Raw genomic sequence first — 11364 nt, forward strand, 5'->3', positions numbered from 1 at the left:
AATGTTACCTATCAAATAATGGTCACATTTTCTCATTAAAATGGTCACATTTGGGTCCGTTACAATTTGTGACGAAAAAGCGCTCTTCACAAATGAGAATTTGCAATATATAATTACAAACAACAATATGACAACGGTTTTAACATGTGTCGTGAGGGCACATGATGAGAAATCAAATAAGAAAGTATATATATTTAACCAATCATGAGAAATAGAAAGATATACTCATCCGTATCATTTTAAGAAAAGATCTTAAAAATATTGCCTTATATGATTTTTTAAGGGCACATGTTAAAAAATCGATATAACAATAAAAATAAATAAATTCCTAACACGTCATAATTTTCATTTTATTTCGTGCATGGGGTTGACTAAATGGAAGACGGGGTTAATAATTTGTATAAATGTACAACTATTTAGACCCGCGCAATTTAGGTAACAAGAAGACATACTGTACTATAAGTACTCAATCAATTGACCCGTTGTATTATTTATATTAATTGCAAATGAAATTTACAGTAGTTCAAATCTAAGATCTTAAATATGATTTTGTAACTCAATTATTATTATTTGAAAACTAGAATTGTTAAACAAAAAGTACTACTTTACTTTAAAACATTATTTCTAAAAGATAATTAAATTTCAAATGAGATAGTTAAATAGTATATAACTTAATCTTGAATATCTGCATTTTCTTATTAACAATCCCCTAACGAGCATTTTCGTGCAATTTACACGGGTTTAAAACTACTTTAATACATTATTTCTAAGAGATAATTAAATTTCAAAGGAGATAGTTAAATAGTAATTCGTTAATTAACTTAATATCTACATTTTCTTAATAACAATGTTCTAAATAGCATTCCCGTGCAATTTGCACGGGTTTAAGACTAGTGTAGTTACATTTTGAAGAGGTTGAAATATGTCCCAATTTTATTAAGCAGGTGTTATCATGTTATGCTGAAGTTGAAACTATCCATAAAGACAGTTATAGGAAACTTGATGAGTAGTTATGTTGCGAAAACTTGTGTTTTTATAACCTTCAACAAAACTAAAAATAGGTACATTTTTCAACAAAACTAAAAACTTGTGTAAAAAAACATTATAGGTATTGATTATACTACACAAACTCTATAAAATGGTCACATTATACACAATGCCAACAATCATAATGCCATATGTTACCATTTTTAAGTAAGGTAAAAGGGTCACATTATACCTTAAAATGATAACATCTGTGCTTTATAACATATGTGTAAAAACTTGTGTAAAAAAACATTATAGGTACTGATTACACTACACAAACTCTATAAAATGGTCACATTATACACAATGCCAACAATCATAATGCCATATGTTACCATTTTTAACTAAGGTAAAAGGGTCACATTATACCTTAAAATGACTACACATCTGTGCTTTATAACATATGTGTAAATGATATTCAGTGGTCACCATCTGAATATGTTATAAAGCACAGATGTTATCATGTTAAAGTATAATGTGACTCTTTTACTTTAGTTGAAAAAGGTAACATATGGCATTATGATTGTTGGCATTGTGTATAATGTGACCATTTTATAGAGTTTGTGTAGTGTAAAAAAATATTATAGGTACTGATATTTCATTTATGTGTAAATGATATTCCATTTTAGGTGCTGATATTCAATTTTATAATGTGACCATTTTAGAGTTCATTGTTACCCTTTTAACCAGAACTTATTATCGTCATCGGTACTGATATTTCATTTATGTGTAAATTTGTTTGTTAAAAGGGTAACATATTGATCAAACAATGACAACAATGATCACATGTGGAGCAAAATAAGCAAACATTTAAACAGCAAAATAAGCAAAATAAGCAAATCAGAATTTTTACAGAAATCAACCTCAATCAGGTTCGAAGTGCACCCAAATAACAGGCATTTAAACAGCAAAAACATTCAATCAAACATGGCCACATTACGCCACTGCCTTGGTGACATTAACCGGTTTCGTCCACATTAGTACAAACACACTCGGGATTGAGGCGTAGATGATATATCATATCAGACGCGGCACAACGACGTACATAGTACTCTCCCCTGCACCAACATCAGACCCTTTCCTGGCCTTCTTCCTCGTCCCCATGTTCCTTTTTTTTCGTTGACTTCGACCCTTTGTCGTACAACGTACGGGGTCAAGAATCGGAGGCACGGACACATCTACGGTTGGTTGATCTTCCTCCATATTAAGCTTAGAAAGCAACAATTCCACCTCCTCATTCGCTTTAATAAACAGCTTATCCACGACAGCTCTTGCATCAGATACATTCTGACATTTAGTGATGAGGTAGTTCATAGTCGTCAACATTGAACGACGCCAATTGATGGCGTCATGAGCGGCACTTCTGCGTATGTCGCTTGGGAGGAGCCTCTCCCACACTGTAGTCTTTGAAAATTTGGTCCATCTACGTAGTATGTACCTGTCCGGTATCTCGACAACAGAATGCATGTGGAGGACACGGATGATGTGACTGCAAAGCATACCCTTAACCTGGAAGTTTCGGCACGTACATTCTGTTAGGTTGTTCTTGCAATCATAAGTCACGTGGTGGTCGTCCTCGTCGTGCCTCGCAGGGGAAACACGATACAACAACACCTCAGGGTCATCAATCGGAAGGATAACAGCACGAGTACCCATGGCAAGCGCGAACTCTTTCTCAAAGACTCGAAACAATTCCAATGTGTAAACCTGAGATGCATGTAGTAACAAATCCACTAGACGGTACACAGAAGATGGTGTAGATCGTATGCCGTTGAATTCTTTACGCTCTTCCTCACCTTGCCATCTTTTCACCGTGTTTTCAAATATCCTGAAGAATTCAGTGACGGAAGTGGTCTTCAAAGCTTGGAAGCTCATCGCATGGTTTGTGCTCTCACTCCTTTGGGACGATAAAATCCCGGCTGAAAAGAATTTATTGTTGAAAGCAATGCTCCATTTCGCTCTATGTTTGTACAATCTCTTAAACCATGAATGGTTGACTAACCCATATTCTGTCAACATTTTATGCCAATTCTCCTCAAATTCAGCCTCATTGTAGCAACCATGAAGGCATTTGTTGAATAGGTTCTGGAACGGACGATCACCCTTTAGTTTCCCGAAGTGAGATATGGCGTTTTGTTGAATGTGCCACTGACATAGACGATGTCTGGTTTGTGGATAAACCTGTCACCAGTTTAACGTTAACAGAATTAGACACATATGCTGATCTGCAAAATATATATGGTGACATAAACACTGTAAACCCTATATGTGACCATTTTAACAATACTGAAGTGGTTTATAGACAATATGGGAAAATGTAACCATATTAGCATATGTTTCTACAAACTAAGATGGTCACATTTATGACATATTGTGGTGACATGAGAAAATAGGACGCAATATTACTATGTTAACTTTTGTTAGTGTTAAGCAAGATGGTAACATTTGTGGTGAAACATGGTGACAAAAGACAATATGACCCAGTGTAACCATATTAGTCAAAAAAATCCGTCATACCGTTTCAATGGCATTTGCTATTGCTTGGTCTTGGTCAGTGAAGATAGAGACAGGACGAACATCCTCACCCATGGATTCATTGAAAACATTGAACAACCACTCGAATGATTCTTCCCTTTCGTTCGACAGGAAAGCACAACCAAACATGACATTCGACCAATGGTTGTTAATACCAACAAAGGCTCCACAAATGAGATTGTACCTATTGGTGTGATACGTTGTATCAAATATTTTAACATCTCCGTACAACAAATAGTCATCTCTCATCATCGCATCCCGCCAGAATAGGTTACTTAATCTGCCTTTTTCGTCAAACTGAACACGGAAAAAGAACCCCGGCTCCTCCGCTTGCCTACTAGTCATGAGGTTGATCAAAGTGGCTGCATCACCACCTTCAATTGATTTCATCTTCAATCTGTTAACATAATTAATATGGTCTCGCTTTGTGTGGCCGACAAACGCATCACCACCAGCCCCTGCCGCAGCAACCCTGAATTGGACTGAAGGAGGAACATGTGCTTCAGTCATTGCCTTTATTAACTCACCCTCCGCTTCTATGATTTTGTTCTCCGACCTATGATGATGTTGCCACTGGACGGGTGTAAAAGGATGATTATGTTCAAGCACGTGCTGCACTACCTCCCATAATCCATCATTATTTACTTTTGTCCTAACACAGGCTTCGCATTTACAGCGAGTAATTGTTGCATTCCTACTACTGACTTCATTCCCGTTCGCATGTACACCTTCGCAAGAGCATCTAAAGTATCTCTCAATCAGCGGCTTGTCTTTCACGTCAGCCCTACAAGATGTTGATTTCTTGATACTAAATCCCTTGAGTTGCGAATGTTTCTTATACAAGCTGAAGATGTGCTCCCATTTTCTAGCTTTTATTCCAAGTAAAAATCCTGATAGATTCGTACCTATGACAAGATATATTAAGCATTGGTTAACAGGGGAACACTGAATGGTAAACAACTTTACTGAGAATGTCACCATTTAAAAATTATTAACACACAACATGCGGTCACATTTCAGACAAAAACAACTACATATCACAAATATAATGGTCACATTTTCATGGTACATAAAAAGGTTATCATATTAAGTCAGAATGTCACCATTTTAAGTTGTAAACACACAAAACATGCTGTCACCTTTCTTACTAAAACGTCTACGTATCATAACTATCATGGTCACATTGTAACGTAAATGAGAATGTAACCAACTTTAGTCATACTGTCACCATTTTATGTTTTTTAACACAAAACATGTTGTCACATTTAATACTAAACCAACCACATATAACGACTATAATGGTCACATTTTAATAGAACATCAGAAGGTAACCATTTTTAGTCAGAATGTCATCATTTTAAGTTGTAAATACACACGTCATGTTGTCACGTTGTTACTAAAACGTCTACATATCATAACTATCATGGTCACATAGTAACAGTAAATGAGAATGTAACCAACTTTAGTCATACTGTCACCATTTTATGTTTTTTAACACAAAACATGCTGTCACATTTAATACTAAACCAACCACATATAACGACTATAATGGTCACATTTTAATAGAACATCAGTAGGTAACCATTTTCAGTCAGAATGTCACCATTTTAAGTTGTAAATACACACGTCATGTTGTCACGTTGTTACTAAAACGTCTACATATTATAATGCGGTCACATTTCAGACAAAAACAACTACATATCACAAATATAATGGTCACATTTTCATGGTACATAAAAAGGTTATCATATTAAGTCAGAATGTCACCATTTTAAGTTGTAAACACACAAAACATGCTGTCACCTTTCTTACTAAAACGTCTACATATCATAACTATCATGGTCACATTGTAACAGTAAATGAGAATGTAACCAACTTTAGTCATACTGCACTAGTAGAAAAAGTCCTATTTACATCGCCACTATAACATCAGTTCTTACTAAAAACGATGTAATCGATCTAACTATTTTTAATTACATCGGTTTTAAAACAAAAACGATGTTAATTATTTTAACATTTATTATTTACATCGGTAGTTAACATCAGTTGTTATAAAAACGATGTTAATTTTTTGGAGTTACATCGGTTTTAACAAAAGTGATGTTAAACTTTTTAGATAATATATACAATACATCGGTTAGTTACTCATTTATCAACCGATGTAACAATTATACAATGTTCACGACTATCAATCACATACCCTATTTCTCGTCTAATAAGCAAAAAATTACCACGTCCCTTCAGTTTCCCCACAAATTAAAAACACGTACTATCATCATTTTATCAATAAAATTAAACCACTAGAAATTTCCGCAAAACCCTAACAACTGCCTTACCGTCACGCCCTCTTCCTTCATCGTCCTTATCGTCGATCAATTCATCCTCACCAGTCGCCCTCCTCTTCACACCAATCGAGGCCTTCGTCGAATTCCTCTTTACACTAGACCATTGTTGTCTCGCCGGCGAAGCACCCATTTGTAATTGGAAACGTCAGACGAAGCCACGGTGAAACACTTCTTCTCTTACGAAGCCTCAATTGGAGACGTCTCTAACGTTGCTTGCTCGATTCCTTCAAATTATTCGGCCTGCAACTGATCTCAGGTACCAAGCTTTGTGTTTTTTTATTTATTTAAATAATTCTTTTTAAATTACATTTTTTATCTATGTATTTGTGTGTTGAATATAATATATACAGGGTTGTGGGTTGCTGTGTTTAATTGTTTTGTGTATGGTGAATGTTGTCATGAATCATAGTGCCTGAAATGCTGCTATAACAAAGAACTAGTGGCACTAATCATAGTTTTAACTCTTACTAAGTAATTAAGAGTAGTAGTTACTAATTATCTAGGTAAAATGGATAGATTAGCAGTAATGAAAAGTGGAATTAGAAGGTGCGAGTTAATGGCAGTGTGGTGGGAAATCAATGAGTCAACTCAGTGGCAAGATGTTATCTTTTTCTCTTTCTGGAGCTTATGCGCTTGTTTCTGCTATAGCCCTTGTAATTATTTTCTCCTCTTTTGTCTCTCAGCAAGTCTCAGCAAGTCTGGCTTGTGACGGTCGTAAGCTTGTGACGTCTCATAAACCCCTTTCCTTTTTAATGTTATTTAAATCAGTTGTGAGGGTCATCATAACTTGTCACCGTCACGAGTAGGAATTGTTTTTTTTTTGTTTTGCTTTTGTTTGCTTGATTGATTGTGTCATAATTTGAGTGTTTGAAAGTTTATCGGGTTCTTTTGATTGTATACGTTTTTTTTAAATATTTCATCGGATTTGTGACACTTTAAGAGTTGAAGTGTTGCTTTTGAGGTAATTTGAGTTGATGTATAGTTTGTAATTAAGGAAAAAGGTTGAAAATATTCTGGGGTTTGATTCTTTTTAGTTGCTGGTTAATAAAGTTGAGTTCTTTTTCACAATTGTGGAACATTTCCATAGGATTATATAGGAGTAGTTGGAGTTTCATCCTATTGTTTAGGCACGTTGGTTTTGTTTGAAAATTGGTTGAATCTTTGGACTTCAGCTGTCTCAGCTTATCAAGGGAGGAACTGTCTTTGGTATGAACTGTGCCTTGAGCTGCCTTTGCTTCCATTTTCTTGTTTGTATTGATTGGTAAGGAGCCTTTACAGTCATATGATGGCAATGTTTGTCCAATACATATATTTGGTGCCGATTTGGTGCGCAAACTGGGTGATCTTATTTAATATATATGATTGAGGTATTGAGTAGCAAACTGAACCGATTATGCCTAGTTAACTCACTGATAGACTGAGATTAGACTGAGATTATTGATGCTACTCATGTATGTTGATGCATATGTATGTGATCTTTCTTTGAATGCAAGCATCATAAATTATATGTTGTTCTATATCTCTCCATGAATATAGGAACTTTTGCTTGCATACTCTTAGTGCCCTTGTCGGCTGCCTACTTACTCTTAATTTTGTATAAATATAGTGCCCTCAACAGCCGCAGAGTTATGAGTGCGGTTATTATGTTATGAAGTGGATGTATGATATTACTGTACGTTACGCATCATCAGAGGACGACATAGTAAAGGTAGCTTGATCTATTGTCTCGAACTGTTTGAATTTTTATGTATAGATATTGTTCGTATAGAATGTCCATGTGTAGATATTGTTCGTATTTTCTAAGTGTGGCCTAATAATCCTTGTTTTTGTATGTAGTGTATTTCAGGTTCGCAAATGACAATTGAACAAATGAACGAGGTTCGAGAGCTTTGTTCGCTTTATTGTGGAAATAACGTCTAGAGTATGTATGATTTAGATTTCTAGAAATTGTAATTGAAAATACACATTTTGCGTCGTAGAAGCTTGTAGTGTACATTTTAAATTATTTTGAATGGACGGAATTGTATACGCTATGATATTTTTTTGGTATAATAAATATGTAGTTGTGTTTAAAATTGTTGGAAGGAATGAGATGCAGGGTTGTTATTTGTATATTGATTCATTTTGCAGGCCCCTAACAGTGTAAAAATTCACAAATAGCTTAAGAGTAAATCGTCATTCTGAATCATACTACATCAATTTCATACATCGATTTGCACAAAACGATGTAAAATGCCATTTACATTACATCAGTTTCAAACAAAAACCGATGTAATTGAGACACTATTAACATCGCTTTTCGCCTATAACCGACGTTAATAATATACTATTTACATCGGTTTTAGACCAAAACCGATGTAATTGAGACACTATTAACATCGCTTTTCACCTATAACCGATGTTAATAATATACTATTTACATCGGTTTTAGACCAAAACCGATGTAATTAAACACTAGTAACATCGCTTTTTACCCATAATCGATGTTAATTTTATACTATTTACATCGGTTCTGAAACCGATGTTTAGCTAAAAATACTAAATACGTCGCCCCCAGAAACATCGCCACAAAAGCGATGTAAATAGGGTAAAATAACCGATGTCAATGAGACTTTTTCTACTAGTGCTGTCACCATTTTATGTTTTTTAACACAAAACATGTTGTCACATTTAATACTAAACCAACCACATATAACGACTATAATGGTCACATTTTAATAGAACATCAGAAAGTAACCATTTTCAGTCAGAATGTCATCATTTTAAGTTGTAAATACACACGTCATGTTGTCACGTTGTTACTAAAACGTCTACATATCATAACTATCATGGTCACATAGTAACAGTAAATGAGAATGTAACCAACTTTAGTCATACTGTCACCATTTTATGTTTTTTAACACAAAACATGCTGTCACATTTAATACTAAACCAACCACATATAACGACTATAATGGTCACATTTTAATAGAACATCAGTAGGTAACCATTTTCAGTCAGAATGTCACCATTTTAAGTTGTAAATACACACGTCATGTTGTCACGTTGTTACTAAAACGTCTACATATTATAACTATCATGGTCACATTTTACCGTAAATCAGAATGTAAGCAACTTTAGTCAAAGGTCACCATTTTAAGTTTAAAAATTCTCTCAAATTTCATACTAAAACAACTATATATCACAAGTATAATGGTCACATTTAATAGTACATCAGAAGGAAACAATATTCAGTCAGAATGTAACCATGATAAGTTGTTAACACACACAACTTGCTGACACGTTTCTTACTAAAACGTCTACATATCAGGACTATCATAGTCACATTTTAACAGTATATCAGAATGTAAACAACTTTAGTCATACTGTCACCATTTTAAGTTTAAATATTTATAGCTAAAACGTCTACATACCATAACTATCATGGGCACATTTTAACAGTTACTCGGAATGTAACCAACTTTAGTCATAGTGTCACCATTTTAAGTTTAAAAATGTTCTCACATTTCATAGTAATGCAACTACAAATCAGAACTATAATGGTCACATTTGAATAGTACATCAGAAGGGAACCATATTCAATGTAATGTCACCATTATAAGTTGTAAACACACTACTTGTCATCGGGTTTCTTACTAAAACATCTACATATCATAACTATCAGGTTCACATTTTAACAATAGATCGGAATGTAACCAACGTTAGTCATAATGTGACTATTTTAAGTTTAAAGATTAATAGCTAAAACAAAAGAATGCGTTTTGACAAAAGAATGCGTTTTGCTTAAAAGGGCAACACTGAACCCTAAAATGGTGACACTATATCGTAAATTGATAGTCTGTTGCAAACGAATTTTGTGCTTCTTTCAGGTTAGCTGCTGTTAGCTTATGCACAGTTAATCTTCATCTTCAACTCCAACAACATCAAAAGCCTGTCTTTCACATCAAAAATATGCTCATTTTGTATCTAATGAATAAAAGCTTAACAAATTGACCGATCACATGAACGAAAAATATGCTAATATTATGTCTCCCATGCTGTTTGCTTATGCAGCTACCAATATTCATCTACAAAATTGACCTAATACCCCATGAACACACAGATGTAAATCGTCAAAGATATCATTAAAAAAACCATAAAAAATTGAACTAAAATCTCATGAACACACAGATGGAAAAAAAAACCTTAATAAATACAATCCTTTATGCAAGTAAATATGAAAAATTAACCTAAATCGTCCAAATAAATCATGAAGAACACAAACATTGCACATTTATGCGAGGAAATTTCAAAAAAAAATAAAACAATTTGTTGATTATTGCATATCGTCCATTCAAATCATCACCAAAATCAAAACAAAATAAAAAACAAACCTTTGCACTTCAACATCGTCGCAAAATCATCGTCTTTACCATCAAATAATTCACAATCAGCGGTCTCAACATTACCAGAATCCGATGCAGGATGAGCGGTCTCAAAATCAACAATTTGTTGATTATTATCATCCTCCATTGCCGAGTTCTCGTCGATAGCCATGGTGTTGTGAGAAAAAATTTAAGCGATGATTATGATTGTGAGAATTTGCATGAATATTTGACGATAATTATGAATTTTTTTTAGAAAAGCATGAACAATGTGAGAAAAAATGGAAATTTGAATGGATGATTAGGCTGTTAGGGTTGAGGAAAGTGAAAGCATGGGTGAAGGAAGGTCATTTCTCTCAGAAATGGGACGTAAAGGGTGATGTGGTGGAGGGTTTCATGCAAATTGGCATTAAATGCTAACTAGTATTGGTGCCCGGCTTCGCCCGGGCTACCTCTCTACTTATCATTAAATTTTTTTCATTAAATAAAATTACTAAAAGTTGTATAACCCATAAATTCATCATTAATATATTTTTTATAACATATCCTAAAATTACGATGAAATAAATTTTGAGACAAATTCACTACTCCCGCTATTAATATTTTACTCTTATTAATGAAATAATAGTAATAACATATCACTACTTGCCCGTAATCATTGTTACTTTCACTACTCCCGCCGTAATTATTGTTACTGTCACTACTGCTGCATTAATATTGATAATTTCACTACTCCCGCCGTAATTATTGTTACTTTCACTATTGCTGCATTAATATTGATTATTTCACTACTCACGTTGTTGTTTCTACCACTCTCACTAATCTCGTTGATAATATTGTTACTTTTATTATTCAAATGAGTGATTACTATCATATAACTATATCCAATGTTACTACAATTCTTTTCTTTACTGACGAAATTACTTTTACTACTTAGGCATGTAATTTTAAGAGGATTATATATTTATATAAATATATTACATATATGGATTTATTTTAATCGAAAGAATTTGCAATATTATATATTATGGAATCTAACTTGAATTATTTATAACTTACTTATTATATTTTTGTATGTTAAATAAATAACATCT

The 11364-nt window shown here is 33.8% G+C and overlaps 1 protein-coding gene and 1 long non-coding RNA gene across 2 annotated transcripts; one reads left to right on the forward strand and one right to left on the reverse strand.

The window, feature by feature from the left end:
- Nucleotides 1-2043: 2043 nt before the first annotated feature.
- LOC141651654 (protein FAR1-RELATED SEQUENCE 5-like) lies at nt 2044-6036 on the reverse strand. The gene is made up of 3 exons (XM_074459355.1): nt 5898-6036; nt 3544-4466; nt 2044-3207 (listed from the first exon to the last, which is right to left on the reverse strand). The coding sequence occupies exons 1-3, from the start codon at nt 6034-6036 to the stop codon at nt 2044-2046; spliced, it is 2226 nt and encodes a 741-aa protein (XP_074315456.1).
- Nucleotides 6037-7429: 1393 nt separating this feature from the next.
- On the forward strand, nt 7430-7942 carry LOC141652297 (uncharacterized). Its single transcript, XR_012547115.1, has 2 exons — nt 7430-7614; nt 7743-7942. It is a non-coding gene; the product is annotated as an uncharacterized LOC141652297 (long non-coding RNA).
- The last annotated feature ends 3422 nt before the right edge of the window (nt 7943-11364 follow it).

The sequence above is a fragment of the Silene latifolia genome, chromosome 4 (assembly GCF_048544455.1).
Source record: "Silene latifolia isolate original U9 population chromosome 4, ASM4854445v1, whole genome shotgun sequence".
NCBI lineage: Eukaryota > Viridiplantae > Streptophyta > Magnoliopsida > Caryophyllales > Caryophyllaceae > Silene > Silene latifolia.

Coding starts and splice junctions, on each gene's coding strand:
- LOC141651654 (XM_074459355.1), bottom strand. CDS start 6,036: ATGGGTGCTTCGCCGGCGAGACAACAATGGTCTAGTGTAAAGAGGAAT. Junction 4,467..5,897: donor TGAAGGAAGAGGGCGTGACG/GTAAGGCAGTTG, acceptor ATCTTGTCATAG/GTACGAATCTATCAGGATTT. Junction 3,208..3,543: donor TAGCAAATGCCATTGAAACG/GTATGACGGATT, acceptor AACTGGTGACAG/GTTTATCCACAAACCAGACA.